The 22344-nt window shown below is 49.6% G+C and overlaps 1 protein-coding gene across 3 annotated transcripts in view; it reads left to right on the top strand.

Annotated features, from left to right (window-relative positions):
- Ccm2 (CCM2 scaffold protein) overlaps window positions 1-22212 on the top strand; it is a 56773-nt gene extending 34561 nt beyond the window's left edge. For all 3 annotated transcript variants that reach the window (XM_057771955.1, XM_057771958.1, XM_057771956.1), the window contains 8 exons: window positions 7904-7987; window positions 8430-8613; window positions 12929-13065; window positions 15362-15497; window positions 18453-18510; window positions 19054-19192; window positions 19968-20106; window positions 21600-22212. In XM_057771955.1, coding sequence (XP_057627938.1) covers window positions 7904-7987; window positions 8430-8613; window positions 12929-13065; window positions 15362-15497; window positions 18453-18510; window positions 19054-19192; window positions 19968-20106; window positions 21600-21880 — 1158 coding nt within the window. In that variant the 3' untranslated portion in view covers window positions 21881-22212. The remainder of the gene's footprint in view (window positions 1-7903; window positions 7988-8429; window positions 8614-12928; window positions 13066-15361; window positions 15498-18452; window positions 18511-19053; window positions 19193-19967; window positions 20107-21599) is intronic.
- The last annotated feature ends 132 nt before the right edge of the window (window positions 22213-22344 follow it).

Here is a 22344-nt window from a genome sequence, read left to right as displayed (position 1 = left end):
GTACCAGAGTATTCTTCCTCAGGGGTGCTGGGGATAGAACTCAGATCTTCAAGCCTGCACAGTAAGCTCTTAGCTACTGAGTGCTTCTCCAGCTCCCTTCTGATCTTTTGCCTGCTGCGTCTGTCCACTTCTGATTGAGGTTGAAGTCTCAGCCGTATTAGAGGCGTCGCTTTCCCTTGTAGTTACACTGGTTTTTACTTTCACAGATTTTGGCACATGGTTAGAATCATGGCACAGGAGCCGGGTGGTGATGGCGCACGCCTTTAATCACAGCACTCAGGAGGCAGAGGCAGGAGGATCTCTGTGAGTTTGAGGCCAACCTGGTCTACAAGAGCTAGTTCCAGGACAGCCAGGGCTACACAGAGAAAACCTGTCTTGAAAAGAAAAAAAAAAAACCAACAAAAACTGAAAACAAGCAAAAGAAGCATAGCGCATGTGGATTACTATGTCTTATTGAAGAGTTGGCTCCTGACTCGGCATGGTCGTGCACTCCTTTAATTCCAGCACCCAGAAGTCAGACAGGCGGATCTCTGTGAGTTCAGGGCTACATAATGAGAGCTTGTCTCCGAAACAAAGCAAAAAGAATTGACTCGTTTATCAGCTTGTCTGCCTCTTTTATCTCTAATTTCCCTCCTGTGCTGCTGGGGCTTGAGCCCACGGCCTCACGAGCACCTAGTGGGTGCTCCACCACTGAGCTCCACCCTCCAGTTCTACTTTTCTTATCCAGAGTCTTTCCTGAAAGTAGGCATTGGTTTTCTTCCGTTGAGCACTAGCTCAAGATGACTTTTTCTGTTTTCTCTATCTGTGTGCATCTTCATAATCAAAGCGGTTCACATGTGGAGAGCAGAACTCCATCTTACTTTACTTTAAAATCCAGTCGGAGCCAGGCATGCTGGTGCTTGCCTTCATCTCAGCACTGGGGAGGTAGAGACAGGAACGATCTCTGTGCTAGAGGCCAGCTGTTCAGGTCAGCCAGGGAACAGAGAGACCCTGTCTCAGAACAAACAGACGACAACGATGATAAATAAAATCCAGCCTGACAATATTTGTCATTTTTTTCTAATATGTATGCTGTGTATGGTGTGTATGTATGTGTGTGTATGTGTGTGTGGTGTGTGATATGTGTGTGAGTGGTATGTGTGTGTGATGTGTGGATGTAGTGTGTATCTGTGTGATGTGTGGATGTGGGGTGTATGTGGGTGGGTGTGAATACACTTGTGGTATCACAAAGGCCAGAGAAAAGAGCATCGGGGGGAGGGCTGGAGAGATGGCTCAGAGGTTAAGAGCATTGCCTGCTCTTCCAAAGGTCCTGAGTTCAATTCCCAGCAACCACATGGTAGCTCACAACCATCTGTAATGGGGTCTGGTGCCCTCTGCTGGCCTGCAGGCATACACACAGACAGAATATTGCATACATAATAAATAAATAAATAAATAAATAAATAAATAAATAAATAGAAAGAAAAGAGCATCAGGTGTCTTGCTTTGTCACTTTCTACCATATTCCCTTGAAACAAGGTCTGTCACTGAACTAGGCTGGCAGTCAGTTAGCAAGTATGACAATTTTTCTGTCTCTACCTGTGGGGCATGCCCAGCTTTTTATGTTGGCTCTTGGGATTTGAACCCAGGTCCTTGTGCTTTCAAATTAAGTGCTTCTACTTGCTAAGCCATCTCCCTATCGCCAGTGTGTGTGCATGTGCTTGTGTATGCGTATATGTGTGTGTTTTTACTGGGCATTAAACCTAGGACCTCACACATACTATATCCCTAATGTCCAAAAGTAAATAGTGATATAGCTAGATTAATACTTTACTGTATTTAACCTTTTTCCTTCCCTTGTTTTTGTTTTCTTCCCCCTTTTTCTGCTTTCTCTGGTTTTATTTGAGCACTTTGTACAGTGTTTTTCTTCTCTGAGTATCTTACGTATATATTTATATGTTAACTTAATTCAAATGTATTATTTTAATGCCTTGGTATAAACATATTTCTTTCCAGTTTGCCATCCTGCCTGGCAGTTCCCAAATACCTAGCAGCCACTTCCCACATAATTGACTCAGAGGCTTAATATTACTTATAACTACTTGACCAATAGCTCAGGCTTATTATTAACTAGCTCTTACATTATAAGTTAACCTATATTCCTTATTTACACTCTACTACGTGACGGTACCTTTTCTCAGTACAGCATGCCCATCTTGCTCTCTCTGCCATCTGGCCAGCGTCTCCTAACTATTCCCTTCTCCTTTCCATCATCCTTAGTTTGGTTGTCCCACCTGTACTTCCTGCCTGGCTACAGGTCAGTCAGCGTGTCGTTAAACCAATTCTAGTGACACATCTTTTCAGTGTACAAGAGAATTATTGCACAGCACCTTAGAATTTGCAGAAAGCATTTACAACTAACCTCATTCCATTTTCAGACAGTGCTGTCCTGTTTCATGTGTCACTATGGCCATTTTATCACTGAAAGCAGCTTGAGTAACACTCATCAGGAAAACACCAAAAGCGATTCAGATTTTGATGTTTTTCTGGCATTGGAATCTTTGCATAATGTTTTATGGGTTGAGCGTCCCTGAAACTCTCAGCCACTTCACAGTTTGGAACTTTCTAGCTTTGTGTTGATATTCAGTGTTCAGTTTTCAGTGAGGGTGCTAGTCTTGTACTCAGTCTGCCCCATCCCAGTAACAGTTTTGTGCTGCTTGCTTCTCTTACCCATAAGCTCCCCTCGTCTAGTGCATGGTTGCTGTTATTTCCAGTCAGCTGCTGCTGGGGCCATTAAAATAAGAAAATAGAAGATTTGTTTTTCCTTTCTTTACATATTCTTTGTCTATGTAGATCACAGATTCTGGGCAAGTAATTTTCCTTTTCTCTGAAGGTCTTTGGAGATCTGCTTATTTTATGTGTACATGTGACTGAATGTGTGTGTGTATGTGTGTGTGTGTGTGTGTGTGTGTGTGTGTGTGTGTGTGTGTGGTGCCTGGAGAAGCCTGAAGAGGCGTTGGATTCCCTGGAAATGGAGTTGCAGATGGTAACAAATTACCATGTGGGTGTTGGGAGCTGAACCTAGGTCCTCTGCCTGCAAGAGTAGTCAGTGCTCTTAACTGCTGAGCCCCTCTGAAGTTCTTCCCCCCTCATTTACTTTTATTTTATGTGCATTGGTGTTTTGCCTGCAGGTATATTTGTGTGAGAATGGCAGATCTTGGAGTTACAGACAGTTGTGAGCTCCATGTGGGTGCTGGGATTTGAACCCAGGACCTCTAGAAGAACAGTCAGTGCCCTTAACTGCTGAGACATTTCTCCAGGCACCTAACATTTCTTACCCGAGACTCATTTTTTTTTTTTTTAAGAGGGGTTTCACTAAGTAGCCTTGGGTGACCTACAGAGCTGCCTGCCTTCGCCTTGCCTCTGAAATACTGGGATTAATGGTCTGTGCACCAGACCAGAGCCTCAGTCCTAGCTCAGACTGGCCTGTAACGCATAGCTGGGCCTGGTCTGCCCCATGCGGCTCCTCCTGCTGCAGCCTCTTGAGTGCTGTGATTACCCCTGGCTGCAGCTCCATTTTTAGCTCTTCCTCTGCTGAAGAGTAATTGCTGGATTCGCAGTTACACGCTGGAAGCTTTGCCTCTGGAATCTTTAAATTCTACACTCTTGTCTTGTATTCTGAAAAGAAGCTCAGTGTCATTTTTAACTTCGGCCTTTTTTTATAGAGTGTTTTTTCTTTGTGGCTTCCTACACAATCTAACCTTTGTTTTTCTCTTCCTGGAAACTGAGTATATGTTTATGTGTAGACTTTTTGCTTTCTGTCCTACGATCTTTCTGGCTCTGGGTTGGTATGTTCACCTTAAATGGAGAAAGTTTTAGGCATTGGTACTTTAAATATTTCTTTTGCTTTTCTCTGAAGTTTCCCTTTAATTTATGTGTGTACATGTGTGTACATGTGTGTCTGTGTGAGCATATGAGCATGCAGGCCCCTGAGGTGGGTGATGGAAACCGAGCCAGTGCTCTAGCCACGGGGCCACCTCTTTACACGACCCTCCCAGCGTTGTCGTCTCTCACACAGTACACCTGCAGTTCTTCCTTCTCTCGCTCTCCCTTCCCGCTCTCGGCCTCAGAGTCACCGTGATGTAGCTGAGGGTGCCCTCAAATTCCAGCTTCTTCTGCTTCTGCCTCCAGAGTTCTGAGTTACAGGTGTGCCCTATTTCTCTGGCTCTCCTTTGTTTTCAATTTGGGAATTCTCTTTTGATATAGTCTCAAGTCCACGCCCATTGATTGCTTTCTTGACCCTCTTAGACTGCCGTCTTCCTGCCCCCATTGTGTCTCCTCCTGTGTTGTACCATTCTCCATCTCATCTTTTACCACGCTAACGATGGTTGTTTGAAATTCCCAGTCGGACAATTACTGTGTCTCTGCCTTGTCTGAAATGCTACCATTTGTGGTCACTCCCAACTGTGGTCCTGCCTTTTTGTATGCCTTGTAAGTCATTGAACTCTAGGCATGATGCTCTAGGGGTAAGGAATTTAGGTATGGGGCAGAGAGATTAAGCGTGAGGGTTTATGGTAGTCTGCTATGATGGTAAGTAAGCTATCCTGACTGTTGTAAGTGTACGCGCCAGCAGCTAAAATTTCCTTTGGTGTAGTTCTTGCTAGTTGAAAGGAGCCTTTGCTGATGGATGAGAGCTGTGTTGATAGTCCTGTGATTAGGCCCTGGGCTCTGAACTCAGTGTGCTTTTTGATTTTGTTTTCTTTTGTTGTCAGTAGGATGAACCAGAGGCTAGAGGGAGTAGGAGTTACACATTTACTCTCTTGTAGGTAGGTGGTTAGGCCTGGGAAAATGTTTTCTTTGAGGAAAATGCCTGTATTAGGAATGACAGAATGCTCTGTTCATACTTTCAGATTTTTCTCATTTCCTTTTTATTTTTTGGTTTTTCAAGACAAGGTTTTTCTGTGTAGCCTTGGCTGACCTGGAACTCACTCTGTAGACCAGGTTGGCCTCGAACTCACAGAGATCCACCTGCCTTGGCCTCCCAAGTGCTGGGACTAAAGGTATATGTCACTAATGCCCAGCCCCTAGCAGTTTTCTTGTTGTGATGAAGAGAGTGACTTTCCCGGGCTCTTTATGTGCTTGACCAGAAACTAGAAGTTCAGTTTTACTCCCCTTTAAATAAAGAATCTTAAATATATGAATTAGTAAATGAGAAATGTTTAGTCCAGGAATTCTCTTCTATGGAGGAATGTATTGGTAGGCTGTCGGTTCATAAGAACCAGACATGGAGGGTTACCTGGGTTGTAGAAATTTGCCGTGACTCAAACTGCTGCTGGGTGCTACAGACACGCATTGTGACCAGGTGCCTCTGGACTCTGTTGCCATGCCTCTTCTGTGCTGTAATGGAGTGAATCCTTCAACTTCTGGGCACTTGAACAAGGAGCTCCAGAGATGAGAACTTACCCTGCAGGAGTCACCTAGATAAGCTCCAGTTAGTTCAGGTGTGGACTCTGAACTCTGGGAGTCAGTTCTGCCCCTCTGGTGTTTATGAAGCCAGTGAGGCAGCCCCCCAGTGTGGCGGCTCCCCAGTGAGGCAGCCTCCCGGTGAGGTAGACCCCCAGTGAGGCAGTCCCCCAGTGAGGCGGCTCCCCAGTGAGGTGGCTCCCCAGTGAGGTGGCTCCCCAGTGAGGTGGCTCCCCAGTGAGGTAACTCTGGGGTAGAAGCCCTTGCTTTGCCAGACTGATGGTCTGAGATTGATCCCTAGAACCAGCAGTGGAAAGAGAGAGAACTATCTCCCAAAAGTTATGATCAACACACATGTACCATGGTGTGTATGCAGACATCCTACATACACCTACGCACACACACCGTACACACAAACAGTAATTATAGAATAAAAATGTAAAAGATATGGCTATGGGACCTGGAGTCACTTCCCGGCACCCACGTGGTGGCTCACACCGTCCACATCTCCAGTTCTAGGGATCCAGTGCTTTCTTATGGCCTTGGCGGACACCAGGCAAGTACAGGATCCACATACATATATGCAGGCAAAACACTCATAACTTTTAAAATGCATATGTATGTTTTATATGAGGGGAAAAAAAAGCCCAGACTGAAGGTTACAGCTCCAGACAGACCTGCCGCTAAGAGGATGACAGAGCCAAAGGAATGGGACTTGTTCTATGATTCCACATCCGTCCATAGGTGCTGGCCGTGCCTGTAATCGCAAGACTGGAAGCTGAAGCAGGAGGGTTGCCCAGGGGCTGGGGATGTGGCTCAGTGGGTAGAGCTCTTGGCCTAGCATTTGCCAAGCCCTGTGTTCAATCCCCAGCACTGCAAAAACCAGGGGTGGTGGCCTCTGATGCCAGCACTCAAGAGATAAAGACAAAAGAATCAGAAGTTTAAGGTCATACTTGGCAACATAGGGGAATTTTAGGCCTACAGGATTATATGAGACCCTTCTCTAAACAAAAAACAAAACAAAAAGGCAGAGGGAGTTTAGGCCAGCCTGGATTGTGTAGTGAGTTGCAGGCCAGCCAACCAGAACATAGTGAGATCCTGTCAAGAAAGAGTGGACGGGCTGGAGAGATGGCTCAGAGGTTAAGAGCATTGCCTGCTCTTCCAAAGGTCCTGAGTTCAATTCCCGGCAACCACATGGTGGCTCACAACCATCTGTAATGGGGTCTGATTCCTTCTTCTGGCCTATAGACATACACACAGACAGAATATTGTATGCATAATAAATAATTTAAAAAAAAAAAAAAAAAAAAAGAAAGAAAGAGTGGAAGAGGGGTGGAGGAGATGGCTCCGTAGTTAAGAACACGTGTTGCTTTTCCAGATGACCTGGGTTTGATTGGTTCACAATTGTCTATCACTCCAGTCCCACGGAATTCAGTGTTCTCTTTTGGTCTCCGTGGGTACTAGGCTTGCATGCAGTGTATGAATGGAAGGGAGAGGGGGAGAACCTGCAGGGGTTGGAGACGTGGCTCTGGCTAAGAGCAATGACTGCCCTCTCAGAGGATCTTAGTTCCTTTCCCAGCACCCACAGGGTGGCTCACAACTGTTTTAATTCTGGTTTCAGGGGATCCTATGCCTTCTGACTTCATGGGCACCAGACATACAAGTGGTACAGGACACATATGCAGGCAAAGCGTCCGTACATGTAAAACAAGATTCTGCTTCTGCTACAATGTCGTTCGTTCATTTCTAAGGGCCGAGGCTTTGTGAACCTCCCACAGCCCCACCTTTCCACACTGTTGTTTAGGGGTTAAGTCTTGGGAGGGTGCATTCAAGCCACGGCTTCATCTTTCTCTTTGTGCATGTTCGTCAGCTGGGCTGACTTTTCTCTTTTTTTTTTTTTTTTTTTTTAATTTTTAGTGGGGCTATACATAGTACCCCAAGAGTGACCAGGAAGCACCTGCCATCCCTGTTCTATCAAAACCAGTCTTGAGGTAGCTATGAAAGATTTTTGATGACAATTGTGAACACAAAGCAGTGGGAAATGTGGGACGATTTCTACAACTGCTGAGACTTCAGTAAGAATATAGGACTCAGGACTCTCCGGAGAGATGGCTCAGTGGTTAAGAGCACTGGCTGCTCTCCCAGAGGACCCCAGTTCAATTCCCAGTACCTAGGTGGCAGCACACAGCTATCTGTACTCTGGTTCCAGGAGATCCAATACCTTTACACAGACATACATGTAGGCAAAACACCAATCCACGTACAAAAAATAAATTATCTAGTTCTAGGACAGCAAGGGTTACACAGAGAAACCCTGTCTCGAAAAAGCAAAGAAACAAAAACACTTTTCCATGCACATGGATGACGCGTGGGCCTGTAGCCTGGGGGCAGGCGCTGGTCTGTGCTCTGATCGCAGGCGGTCCGGCTCTGTCTCTCACAGCGCTTTCTCCCTCTCTTGCAGTATCTAGGTCAGCTAACATCCATACCCGGCTACCTGAACCCCTCCAGTAGGACTGAGATACTGCATTTCATAGACAAGGCAAAGGTAAGGGCCCCTCCCGCGTGTGCTCTGCTCTTTAGCCAGCATCAGCCCCTGGTCCCCTGAGTCTTGACCTCAGCCTGAGGGGTGACCCGGCTCTATCAGTTTCTGGGTGTTCTTGACTCGACGACAGAGACTGTTTCTTAGTCGAGCCTTTAATCTCTAGACTTGTTTTTGGGCTGCTCCCCAAGCTCCGTTTGAAGCTGTTCTAGATTAGTGCATACTGTAAGTCTGAATCTAAAAGGCAGTTCCAGAAGAACCTCCCACGTGATTGGAACATGTCGACATCCTTGGAGTGAGTTTCACTGTACCAAGGGGAGCAGCGTTTACTTCACCTGTCCTTCGCTAGAACCAGTCATGTGTGGACATCCGCCAGCACAGCGCTCCCTGAGGAGAGGAGAGCCTGATACAGTGGCCCAGCATTTCTGATGCCTGTGGTTCTTTACAGCGGGCCCACCAGCTCCCTGGACACCTGACCCAGGAGCACGATGCTGTACTCAGTCTGTCTGCCTACAATGTCAAGCTGGCCTGGAGGGACGGGGAGGACATTATCCTCAGGGTGCCCATCCACGACATCGCTGCTGTCTCCTATGTCCGAGATGACGCTGCACACCTGGTGGTCCTGAAGACAGGTATGGATTTGGGGGTAGTGGTCTGGAGGTCATGAAGCCTGAGGAGGAGCCCTGGCTTTCATGGCATAGCTTCTGCAGCTCCAGGCTGAGTGCTGCCACCTGTTGTGGCTATAGATTGGCTTTCCTACCGTGAGCTTCTGTGGCCCCAGGGTCCCTGTCATTTTCAGGGACTTTGGAGTTTTGAGGAGTGCAATATTTGGGGGTCATTGGTCAAATAAGGCCTTTCTTGAGCCAGGTGTGGTCAAAGGCAGATGAAACTCTGAGCTTGAGGGCAGCCTGGTCTATAAAATGAGTTCCAGGGCAGCCAGGACTACATAGTGAGACCTTGTCTTTCTCCTGTTGAGTCCTCAGTGCCTGCGCTCATAATTGATGTTGTCTCTACTGCTCAGGGACAGTGGAGCCCCAGAGAGAAGGGTGATGGCCAAAAGCTATAGCAGAGACTTGAGCCTGCCCAAATTTATTTTGTTCTGATTTTGAGACAGGTTCTCTTTACATAGCCCTGGCTGTCTTAGAACTCACAAGAGATCTTCCTGCCTTGGCCTTCTGAATACTGGAATTAAAGGTGTACACTACCACATCCAGCCTCCAGCCCACGTTTTGTGCCCCAGTGCTCCCAAAGCTAGGACAGCAAAGTCAGTTCTCCCCAGGCTGTGGCGCTGCCCTCGTGTTCAGAGACAGCAGGGTATTCTTTTCCATTCGCTGTGCTCCTCTGCCCATGCACACAGCGCCCGCCTTCCTGGACGCTAGTGTACAAGCTCCTCCCAGCTTCTGGGCCTCCATTCTAACACGGAACCCAGTGAGAAACGAGGGGAGAAGCTGCCTTAGCTGTGTTGCCGCAGGCACACTGGCCTAGGCTTGCTAGGGCACTCTGAGTGGTTGGGATGCGCCTGAGTGTGCTGGTAACAATGCACAAGGGGTGAGAACTGGTCCAGCCTGTTGCGTGGTGTAGGAGGAGTGTGCCTGTCTTGGGATGCTAATCCTAGTGCAGTGGCCGACTCCAGGCAGCTGAGAGGGCTGTGGGGAGGTTCTAGCTGCCCTGCCCTGCCCTGTCTGTAGAATAGCTCGTTCCTTGCCCAATACACTTACACAGCACATTTTCCTTCATACATCTCACATGTCCCACACCACACGCATACACTCAAATGCCCTTGTCTGCCCAACCCAGTCAACCCCCACACACATTTGACCACACTTTTAGTCACACAGATACTAGTGCTGTTACCAAGGACTTCTGAACACGGTCCCCTTGAGATATTTAGCTCCCAAAGCACGAAAAAGTTTTATTTTTGTTAAGATCTCATAATTGTCTCCTCTGACCTGGAATTCACTCTGAGGTCCGGGTAGCCACAAACTCAATAGCAGTCATACCCCGCTTTCTGAGTAATGGGATTATACAAGCGAGCCACCATTCCCAGCTACAAAGAAAAGGTTTCTTTGGTCCGTGGCCTCTGAGGTTCCAGTCCGTGATCAAGTATACCCATTGCTCTTAGGCTCATGCTGCACCTGCCAGATGGCAACAGTAGGGATTACATGGCAGAACCAAGCTGCTTGGCTCATGACCAGAAAGCCCAAAAAGAGGAAGAAGAGGCTTGGGCCCCATGGTTTCCTTTTAGGGCATGCCCTGTGATCATAGGATCTCCTGAAAACTTCCCCACTTCCCAGTAGCGCCATTCTGGGGTCAAATCTTTACCACACATTTAGCATCCACATCATAAGATTTCTTCTTAGAGTTGAAGGGGCATTGTCTGTTTCATGCTGGATGGTGTGAAATTGTCACTGACCATTTTCATATTAAAAATGTCAGTTTAGCATGACTCAAACTTAAAAGCATCTGACATGAATTATAATATCATTTAATATCTATAATAAACCTAAGAGGATTCCATGAATCTCATGTTACATGTGGGTGATGGTCTTGAACTAGTTCCTTCTGGCCTTAGGCCCCAGACACTCTGTCTAGCATCACCAAAGTGATCCTCGTTCTGGCTCTTAGCCCTCAGAGACAAGGAGGGAGGAGGCTCGTTCCTGACCAGGTTCCTGTGTTGTTTTAGGCTGGGATAGAGAAGTGGTCCCTGTGTTTCTTGTGCTACAGGAATGTTTCTCTGCTTGAATTGTTAGAATAAATTGTTAGGGAAGAGAAAATAGAAAATTCCCTCCACATAGGGAACTTTCTGAAAACATGAGAAGAGGTACTGAGATCCTGTTCCTCTCACCAGCAGAGAATGTCCCAGCAACAGGTCTCATTTCGGCAGGAGTGTGTGTGTGGCCCCTCAGAGTCAGGCTTCTGAGCACACTTGTGGTTTCCCCACACAGAGCCAGGAGATGGCATCCCCTCGGCACCTCCTTGCACGTGTCACCTCTGTGTGCCTCTTCGGTCCCGAGGGTGCTAGTGTTTGGGGCAGTCTAGTGTGGAAAACGGGTGAAGCAGAGGCTCTCTGCCAGAGTGTTTTGAATGATGCAGGAGGGACAGGAGGCAGATCTGAAGCTGGTGGCACAGAGCAGCCTGTGTGGCTGTGTTTCGGCCTGCTGCCCAGACGGTAGAAGTGGCATCCTCACAGATAGCACCTGCTTGGTACCCACACTTCACAGCTGCCCACAGAGGGCCAGGAAGCCAGTTTAGAGTGTCACAGAAATAGAAACAAGTCAGACTAGTTTTGATAATACTATCTTAGTCTGTCCTATGTGGGGGGTTGTGTATCCAGGCACACATATAGTCTGTTCTGTGTGTTAGGTTGTGTATACATGCACACATATAGTCTGTCCTGTGTGTGAGGTTGTGTATACACACACACATATCCCAGCTGAGATACATCCACTCTTCTCTATATTTTTATAGTTTTATATTCAGTTAATAATTTAATTTTTTGAGACAGTGTTTTATCTTGGCTATGCTTTTTTTTGTTTTGTTTTTCTAGACAGGATTTCTCTGTAGCTTTGGAGCCTGTCCTGGAACTAGCTCTTGTAGACCAGGCTGGCCTCGAACTCCCAGAGATCCGCCTGCCTCTGCCTCCCGAGTGCTGGGATTAAAGGCGTGCGCCACCACCGCCTGGCCCAGTGGTAGATTTTAAACGCACTATCTAGCCCAGGCAGGCCTTGAACTCACAGTGGTCCTTCTGCTTCTTGTCTCCCAAGTGCTGTGATTACATAGTATATTTTATAGTATATAAATAGCATGTTTATTTTGTTTCCTGTATCTAATATGTTGCTGTGGCTGAGAGCATGTGAACAATGTGAAAATGACTGAGCTGTTATTATTTAGTTAGAAATAAATCAAGCTCTGGGTGTGGTTTACCCGTGCACAGCTCAGGATAGCTTTGTCATGGTCCCTACATTCAGTAGCTCTGTGGTCTGTGGCTACGTAAGGACACGTTGTCCCAAGATCTCACTGGTAGTTCCTAGCCATTGTCTGCGCTCTCACCGGTGTCTGCCTGTGTTTCCCCAGCGGTGCCTTCTGAGCACCCCTGAGGAGAGTGACAGCGAGGCCACCTCTAAGCTTAGCTTACAGTTCTCACCCTTCCCAGGCTGGTCTCCCTGTGTGCTGCTCTCAGGCTAGGCCCACTCCCTGGACGACTCTGGAACCCCAGTGCACTTTCTGATGTGTGAGGGTGTGGCCTTGGCTTCTGGCCATACCCCAGCTGGACCATTCACGTGCTTTCAGGTCCCCTGCCTTAGGTTATCCATCTGGAGGAAGAGGGTGTCTTAGGCCAGAAACTCGCTGGAGGTCTGGATTATTTGTGATCTGTTGTCTGTTAATGTGAGTTGTGTGAGTTCCTGTCTTTATGTAGATCTAAGCAGTGATATCAGCTGGCATGCTTTGGCACACAGTGGAGTCTGAAGATGGTGCTTTGGTGCCCGGAGCTCTCACAGGCTAGGTTTTTTTTTAAAACCTGGTGTGCTGGATTTTATTTGTTGACTTATATTTAATTAAATATTTTAATTTTATGCATATATGTATACACACAATGTATATACACACACACACACATATATATGTATCACACACATACATTGATGTTGTGGAGGTGCGCACATGTGCCGTGGTGAATGTGTGTGCCGTGGCATGCATGTGGAGGTCAGAGGACAACTTAGGGGGGAGTTGGTTTCTCCTTCCACCATTGTGTGGGTTCCTGAGCATGGAGCTCAGGTTGTCAGGTTTGCATGGCGAGTGCTTCCCACTGAGACCTGGGAGTGAGGGGCCTGCTGGTGCCCCACTGAGACGTCTCGCAGGCCCCAGGAATGAGGGGCCTGCTGGTGCCTCAGCTGTCCTCAAGCCTGCCCCCCATGCACCTCACTAACCGGATGTGTTTACTTCTAGCTCAGGACCCAGGCATCTCTCCCAGCCAGAGTCTGTGTGCAGAAAGTTCTAGAGGCCTCAGCGCAGGTTCCTTGTCAGAAAGCGCCGTGGGGCCGGTAGAGGCATGTTGCCTGGTTATCATGGCCACAGAGAGCAAGGTAAGACTTCCTTGTTGTGGACCAGAGCCATCCACAGCCTCTTCCTGACTTTAGTCCAAGCCTTGCCCATGACCCAGCTCACAGCCTGGTCCTGTCTCTAGCCCAACCCTTCCCAAGATCAGATGCCACCCACAAGTTTGCATGACCGCTCTACACTCCTGACCCTAGCCAGCCCTTCCAGCTCTGTCCAGCAGCACTTCAGGCATTGTCCTCCTACTGTTTCTCCATGGCCTAGTCAATGTCCCAACTATAGCCACAGCAGTCCCTGGCTGGTCCCAAGGGTGCCTCTTGTGTCTAGACCCGCCTCACCCTCCTCTGCCAGCTGTGCTCCTGTGCTGTCCCTTGCCACTCCTCCACACCATCTGAGATGTGGCCAGCAGAGCTTTTTTCACCCGTCTCCTCTCTGCCCCGACACTGATGGATGGTGATGGCTACAGGCATGGTGACCTGCTCCCCACACCTGCCTGGTGCTGTGGACAGAGTTAGCATTTCCTCAGCACACGGCGGCCGCAGAGGCATACAGGGGGGCTGTGAAGCCCCAGGAATCACTTGGCACCTTCCATTTCATTTCTGTCTCTTACTTTCTTTTTTTTTTATTGAAAAAAAAAATTTCCGCCTCCTCCCAGCCTCCCATTTCCCTCCCCCTCCCCCCACTCCTCTCCCCCTCCCTCTCCAATCCGAAGAGCAGTCGGGGTTCCCTCCCCTGTGGAAAGTCCAAGGTCCTACCCGCTCCATCCAGGTCTAGGAAGGTGAGCATCCATACTGGCTAGGCTCCCACAAAGCCAGAACATGAAGTAGGATCAAAACCCAGTGCCATTGTCCTTGGCTTCTCATCAGCCCTCATTGTCCGCCATGTTCAGAGATTCCGGTTTTATCCCATGCTTTTTCAGTCCCAGTCCAGCTGGCCTTGGTGAGCTCCCTATAGATCAGCCCCACTGTCTCAGTGGGTGGGTGCACCCCTCGCAGTCCTGACTTCCTTGCTCATGTTCTCCCTCCTTCTGCTCCTCATTTGGACCTTGAGAGCTCAGTCCAGTGCTCCAATGTGGGTCTCTGTCTCTATCTCCGTCCATCGCCAGATGAAGGTTCTATGGTGATATGCAAGATATTCATCAGTATGGCTATAGGATAGGGCCATTTCAGGTTCCCTATCCTCAGCTGCCCAAGGAACTAACTGGGGACATCGCCCTGGGCACCTGGGAGCCCCTCTAGGTTCAAGTCTCTTGCCAACCCTAAAATGGCTCCCTTAATTAAGATATATACTTCCCTGCTCCCATATCCACCCTTCCTTTATCCCAACCATCCCATTTCCCCAAGTTCTCCCCATCCTCCCCTTCTCACTTTTCTCTCCCCATCTCCCCTTACCCCCATCCCACCCCACCCTCAAGATCCCAGTTTTTTGCCCGGCAATCTTGTCTCCTTCCCATATCCAGGAGGATAACTGTATGTTTTTGTCTCTTACTTTCAGTGGCTAATGGTGACTGCTTTCCTAAATATCCCTAGTTCACCTTATTTAGCCTTGGTGCTAGTGACACTTTCAATCTGATACTTTCTTTGTGGGCTGGAGAGATGGCTCAGCAGTTGAGAGCACTGGCTGCTCTTCCAGAGGGCCTGAGCTCAATTCCCAGTACCCACATGGCAGTTCACAACTGTCTGTAACTCCACGTCAGAGGATCTGGCACCCTCACGCAGACATCCATGCTGGCAAAACACCAATGCATGTACAATAAAAAAGTTTTTAAAATATAATTTCTTTGTATGGACAGCTAACTCATGCACTGTAGAGTATCAAACAGCATTCCTGGCTTTTCCTTGTAATGATCAAAAATGTCCCCAGACCCTGTCTCATCAAGGGTTCTGGACAAAATCAGCCCACTAGAGAAGCCCTGCTTTAAACAGCACACTGTTACCAGGTGACTCCAGTGCTTCTGGAAAGGCCTCTAAGGTCGGAAGTGAGACCAGTGATGTCTTTTCTCTCTTACTTGGGAATAGGAATTTTGAACATGTTGATGGCCAGGAAGAGAAGGCAAAACTGATGCCAACACTGTGTCTAGAATGGTCTCTAGACGCCTGTGAGGCCACATCTAGGCTACAATCTGTTTTCAAACATTGCTTCTGTTTTTTTTTGTTGTTGTTGTTTTGTTTTGTTTTGTTTTTTGTTTTTTTAATACCTCTCTGGGCTGTGAAAGGCACCAGGTCCATGGGAAGCGGCCTCATGGGAACCCTAGAGACTGTGGGAAGGGCTGCCTGCAGCCTTTTGCCACTGAGGACAGCTGCCGCTCTTCACTCCTCGCTGTAGGTCGCCGCGGAAGAGCTGTGCTCCCTGCTCAGCCAGGTCTTCCAGATTGTTTACACGGAGTCTACCATCGACTTTCTGGACCGAGCAATATTTGATGGGGCCTCCACACCCACCCACCACCAGTCACTGCACAGCGGTATGTTGAGTGAAAGTGGGGGTGTGGGCGCTTCATCTGGAGGTACAGGCTCCCAGTAGGGGATGCTGTGGAACTGGGGAGGCTGAGCATGTTCAGAGGAGCCTCCCTCTTGATATACCTGGACTGTTCTCAGTGTGTAGTCCCTTGCAAGACTACAACCAGACAGCCTGAGGTTGCTCTGGCTTCGTGAGAGATTGAGACCAGGAAGTTAGGGAGGGGCAGGAAGGCACCCAGGAGGGTCTGCATTTCCGCATCATCCGTGAAAGCTGGCTGTGGTGCTGTGTGGACCTCTTCCTAGTCCATGGATACTTTCTAGTTGGATGGTGACGTATACCTGTAGTCCAGGACCCCAGGAGATGAAGACAAGATTGCTACAAATTTGAGAACAAACCGTTTCAAAATAGCACACTTTGAATATAAGTTAGTTTTTTCATTGCTGTAACCAAATACCGAACAAGATGCAGTTTGAGGGCAGAATGGTTCATTGTCTTTCCCTCCTGGTGGGGAAAGCATAGTAGCCGGAGGGGAGGGCATGGTGGCAGGGGCAAAAGTCTGGAGGCTGCTTGCATCCACGGTCAGGAAGCAGAGAGAAAGAAGAGGAAGCGGGGCCAGGCTAGAACATCAAAGCCTAGCGATCTACTTTCCTCAGCAAGGCTCTGCTTCTTAAAGGTTCTGCAGCCTTCTCAAATAGTGCTGCTAACTAGGGGCCAGGCATCCAAACACATGACAAGTGTTCAAACATCCTTCGGAAATATTTCACATGCAAACCAGTTTTGTGTCCCTGGCGCCTCCTGGTATGCTCGTCAATCAGGTGCTGCAAAATGAGTTCATTCCAAGCCCTAAGGTCGCTGCAGAAGTCCAGTCTCCCCAGACACAAGGCAGTTCCCCAAAACCCCCAAAACCAAGCTACATAATTTGAATGTACCTTCAAGGCACAGTGTTACAGGGTGAAACTTTTTTTTTTTTTTTTTTTTTTTTTTTTTTTTTGGTTTTTCGAGACAAGGTTTCTCTGTAGCTTTGGAGCCTGTCCTGGAACCAGTTCTATAGACCAGGCTGGTCTCAAACTCACAGAGATCCGCCTGCCTCTGCCTCCTGAGTGCTGGGATTAAAGGTGTGTGTTACCACTGCCCGGCTGAGGGTGAACATTTTTATTTCAGAAGGAAGGATGAGGCAGAGCAAGGAAAGACATGATAATTGTAGGACCAAAACCAAGTGGAAGTACCAGATCCTGCCGCCCTGTGTCTTGGGCTCGTGTGGGTGCCCCAGCTCCTCTGCCTGCAGCACAGCCTCTTTCCTGAACTGGTGACATCAGTGATGTAGCTGTCTTTGGCAGACATACTTTTTAGGAGCAGTTCTGGCTTGCTTGCTGGGTCCTACCTGCCCTGACAGATCCCAGTGTGTAATGTCTTACACAGCATAAGCTCGCCCTGTCAGAAGGCTCCCCCGTCAGAAAGCGTGCCCTGTCAGAAAGCGTGCCCTGTCAGAAAGCGTGTCCTGTCAGAAAGCTCCCCTGTCAGAAAGTGTGTCCTGTCAGAAAGCTCCCCTGTCAGAAAGCGTGCCCTGTCAGAACGTTCCCTGTCAGAACGTTCCCTGTCAGAAAGTGTCCTGTCAGAAAGCGTGTCCTGTCAGAAAGTTCCCGTCAGAAAGTTCCCCTGTCAGAAAGTTCCCGTCAGAAAGTGTGCCCTGTCGGAAAGTGTGCCCTGTCGGAAAGTGTGCCCTGTCGGAAAGTGTGCCCTGTCAGAAGCATGTCCAGTCAGAAAGTGTGCCCTATCAGAGCTCTCTCAGAGTTCAGCACAAGCCTTGTGACGCTGAAGCCTTTCTAGATGCTCCAGAGATTCTATTTTCCCGATCTTTCCAGCTTCTAGAATAGTGGTTCTCAACTTCCTAATGTTGTGACCCTTTAATAGAGTTCTTTATGTTGTAATGACCCCCCCACCATAAAATTATCTTTTTTGCTACTTCATAACTGTAATTTTGCTTTTGTTATGAATTGTAACGTATATATCTGATATGCAAAGCTTATAGGGTCACAACCCACAGGCTGAGAACCACTGTTGTAGAGGTTTCTTGGACCATGGTGAGACCACGTGGTGGGAGGGCAGGACGTGACACAGGTCTAGTGGGCATAGTCCTGAACATAGCCCCGGTGACCCACCTGCATAGCTGGGCCCCATAGCTTCATGTTTCTAGAACTTACAAAATAGAGCTTCAGCTAGGACAAGGCCTTTAGTGCACTGCGTCCACCCCACAGCACGGGTCATCTTCCTGTTTCAGGGTCTGCTAATTAGTGACCTTCATTATTTTGCCTTGCACTATTGCAGTCCCAGTCCCAGGAGAGAAAGTGACATCTTTAGATGCCATTGCATATGCCTGGCCCCTCTTGCATCACCAGCCTCCTGCTCCCTGTTAATCTTTCTCAAGACTCTGCCTCTCTGAGCGCCTCCGTCACTGCCTGTCCTGGTGATGGAGTGACTTTCCTTGGGCTTGGAGAAGCAGAGTGCAGTCTTAACTACACAGCCTCATCCTCTGCTATACTGGGGTCTCGGAATTCTGAGGCCTCAGCCACGTGCAGGCTGAGGTTCAACTGTCTGCGTCCCCTGAGACAAATGACGCTATCCCTCTGGTTTAGTTGAGCACATGGTTGACATCTCCAAAAGCAGCTGTTACTACCTTGGCCATCTGTGAGTCCTGTGTGGGCTCCATCCCAGCCTATGACAGGATGCGCGTTTGACCAAAATCCTCAGGAGGGATGTGGGTTCGAGTCTAGGAACCTTGCCTTGGACACTCAGCACTCACCAGGATAGGAAGTTCCCAAAGCTGGGGCAGCTACTGTTGCCTGTAGATGTGGCATTGGGGTTACCTGCAGCAAGTGCTCACATTAGGGCCGGCTGGGTACTTGGGACTGAAGCACCTGCCCAGTACTCGAAAGTCCCGTGTCTTGTATCTTTTGCACAGATGACTCTTCCACGAAAGTGGACATGAAGGACACTTACGATGCTGAAGCCAGCACCTTGTGAGTACATGTCCCGAGCTCTGGGTTTGGCTCATCCAATTCATGGTCTTCTGTGTCTAGTCTCTGTCTCGGCAGCCCCACAAGTTCTCTTCAGCCCCTCTGAGTCCAGCGCCCCAGATGTCCACCCCTAGAGCCCTGGCAGTCCTTTCTTCCCTGTATCTTCTCTGGCCTCCAGAAGGGCCACTGGGAAAGGCTCAGAGTGTGGTGACTTGCATCTTCCTGAAGCCTCTTAGCTCAGCCTTCATCCTCCCAGCCGTCCCGCCCCTCTTTGCCGTCCCTCCCTGGACCACCACCTAAGCAGGCCAAGCCTTCTGTCCTAGCCCTTTCACTGAATTCCTCTCTTTGCCCAGAACCCATCTCAGCTCCATTGTAAGGTTGATCCCAGGAGTCAGCTACGCCCAGGCAGTTCTTCCTTAGTCTATGTTCTTTGCTTCTAGGGTCATGTTTGTAAGCAGGTTGACAGGCCTCGGCCCTAACTGGGCACATGAGGCTGTGTATTGAGGAGCTGAGTGGTCAGGGGCCACCCACCTTTTGTCTTTGCAGCTGCTTCTCTGACTCCGGAGATGTGGGAGGCCTGCCGCCCTTGCCCTTCTGCATGCAGGCCTCGCCCCATCGCAAGACTGTCAGCGAGAGTGAACTGAGCACGAGCGCCACGGAGCTGCTGCAGGACTACATGCTCACGGTAGGCAGCGGCTCCGCCACCTGCCGGCTTTTGCTGCTGTCAGTCTGTGGGAGCGGGAGGAGTCTGTGGGAACGGGCGTCCGTGGTGGGGGTTCTGTGGGGGCGGGGGTCTATTGGCCCGAGTTGGTGCTGGGCTGTTTGGCCTGGACCATGCTGGTGCAGATTAAGAACAGCAGCTTGGTCAGGTGCCTAGGCCTGATGCCTCCTTGCATCTTAGATTTAAAAAGTCAACCTTCTAGATCTGTTTACCCCCAGGTCACATTTACATCCTTGCTGCTCCACGTAGAGCTAGCTAGCTAGCTTCCTTCTGTTCAGCCGTCCTGAGGACCTTTCTGTTCTGGGGCAGCAGATCTGTGTTCCTTCTGGTTCTCTGGGTAGTTTGTATGCTGGGCCTGATGACAGGGACATATGGTGGGCATTCTGATCCCATGGCAGGTACACATGAAGCCAGACATGACCAGTGTATCTGATCTGCAGCAGGGCCTGATACCCAAGTATTGAACCTTGGCCACTGGGGGTGTGGCAAGGGTGTGGTCCAGTTGTTGCACAAGCACACACACTCACACACTTACCTGTGCCAGCCCTCACTACTCTGCACTCTTCCCTCACAGATGAGCACACACACTCACACACTTACCTGTGCCAGCCCTCACTACTCTGCACTCTTCCCTCACAGATAAGCGCGTGCGCGCGCTGCGCGCGCGCGCACACACACACACACACTCTCTCTCACACTCACGGTGCCAGCCCTCACTGCTCTGCACTCTCCCTCACAGTTACGTACTAAGCTGTCGTCACAGGAGATCCAACAGTTTGCAGCATTGCTCCATGAATACCGCAACGGGGCCTCCATCCATGAGTTCTGCATCAGCCTGCGGCAGCTCTATGGGGACAGCCGCAAGTTCCTGCTGCTTGGTGAGTATGGCTCAGGAGGGTCCCTGGTCCCCTCTGAGAATGTGCACAGTTCAGAGGGGAGGAGCTCCATCAGACATGTCTGTCTCCAAAGCTTGTTTGAGGCTTCAGGATTGGCATAGCTTAGCCCCTTGAGCTGAGCTGGATTGGCTGTGCCAGGAAGTGTGACAGGGTCCTGAGACGGGCTCTAAACAAACCCTCCAAGTCAGGAGTGGTTGCTGAAGAGTCAGGGGGCTCTTGAAGGGGGTTTTGGGGAGCATGTAGGAATCTGGTGAGTGTGAAAGCAAAGACACCGTCTAGATAGAAGGATGAGCTGTTGTCCAAGAGCCCTGCAGAGCCCAGCTCATTCCGATGTGGCAGGGTCACTGACACATCGGCCCCACACCTGGAAGGGACCTTGGTGTCTGTAGTTTCCCGTTCTGCCAGCACTCAGAACACAGTGAACTGGCAATAGCTCACTGAGATCCGTGAGGGTCTTATCTGTGCTCTCAGTGAACCAAGGAAGGTCAGCTGACCTGGCTCCTATTGGCCTGGTGAGCGTCAGCTGCCTGCCTGGGGCTCTCCACTGTTGGGAGGTGAAGGACTGGAGACTAGACCCACAATGGTCCAGTCTGAGCTCCTCACTCCCAGCTCAGATAGCCAGCAGGCTCAGGTTCCAGGTCCCTGTCACCCAGCCCAGAATGGTCCTTCACAAGCCTGAAGCCAGCTCCTCCCCAGTTTGTTCTCAGCTGCATCTTTGCCAGCTGTGGGTATAGAGCGAGGCATGAAGGACCCAGCCATCATCTGAGCACTTGGGATACTGAGGCAGGGGGATAGCTTGAGTTGGCTAGGAAGACTCAGAAAAAGTGGGCTAGAAAGCCCTTCGTCAGGCAGGCAGTTCTGCTAGCCGCTAAGCCTTTCTACCATCTCCTGGCCCTCACCTGAGCAGGCGTTTAGGGTGCTTTTTCATGTGTTTGGCTTATTTTAGTTTGGGTTTATGATATAGAGTCTCGTGAACTCCCTGTTTAGGGGAGGATGACCTTGAACTCCGCTCTTCCTCCTTCCTGTAAGGCTCCACCTCAGGATTGCTGTCTGTAAACTCACCTGTTGTATGCACGGACTGGATGGGCCCAGGCTGCCTGCCCTCTTCAGGGTTCTGGCTCCCGGACTCTGAGACGCTGGTCTTCCTGAGTAGGACAGCTTCCTGGTTGGGAAGGTTACCCTGGGTTTGGTTACCGGCTTTGGCACGAGTCCTGGCTCTGAGGACAGACCTCATTACAAATGGCTTTGTGGCCTTGGCTTTCTGCCCTGTAAGATAGGGGCTTTGAAGGTCAGAGGCCCCTGACCTGTGTCACGTCTCAAAGCCAAAGAGGGTGAGATTGACAGATACCAAGCTATCCATAGCTGGGACCTCTTGTCAGAGTCAGATTTAATTACACCTGGCCCCAGGGCATAGCTTGTATGGTGTGAGGGTCCTGAGCTCCCCTGAGATGTCACTCTGGGTCGTGTGTTGGCAGGTTTGAGGCCCTTTATCCCTGAGAAGGACAGTCAGCACTTTGAAAACTTCCTGGAGACCATTGGCGTGAAAGACGGCCGTGGCATCATCACTGACAGCTTTGGCAGGCATCGCCGTGCCCTGAGCACCACCTCCACCTCCACCACCAATGGGAACAGGACCACAGGCAGCCCTGATGACCGGTCAGCGCCATCGGAAGGAGATGAGTGGGACCGCATGATCTTGGACATCAGTAGTGATATTGAAGCGCTAGGCTGCAGCATGGACCAGGACTCGGCGTGATGGGTCGTGACAGCATCCACTTGTCTCACACAGCCATCCCAGGCCTTCCTGGCTAGGAGCTAGGAAGGTGCTGCAGACACAGGTGGCTCCGGTGGCCAGGTCCTCTACTGTGAAGGAGTGGAGAGCTGCCACAGGACATGTGCTCCAGCACAGGGCGGAAGCCTCTGTGTTTTCCTCGGGGGCCCAGCAATGCCTGTAGCATATCCCCACTCGGAGAGGGCCAGTTGCAGCTGGCAGGAAGAGCCAGTTTTGTCGGCCTGGCCCTGGACAGCTGATATTTTGCACATGATTTTCCTCTTCTAACTCTCAGAGACCTTAAAAAAAAGTTTACTACAATGTGAATAATTTAATCTCCAGTTGTCAAGCATTTTTTTTTCTGTTTCAGTTAGCTGAAAGCCATGTTGTCGTGGGGGTGGGGGTGCACTCCATCCTGACCCTTGTCTGCTGGACCATGAGTGCCCACA

Source organism: Chionomys nivalis, chromosome 6 (assembly GCF_950005125.1).
Source record: "Chionomys nivalis chromosome 6, mChiNiv1.1, whole genome shotgun sequence".
NCBI classification, from domain to species: domain Eukaryota; kingdom Metazoa; phylum Chordata; class Mammalia; order Rodentia; family Cricetidae; genus Chionomys; species Chionomys nivalis.
Note: the sequence above shows the minus strand (reverse complement) of the source record. Positions and strands in the feature narration are given on the sequence as shown.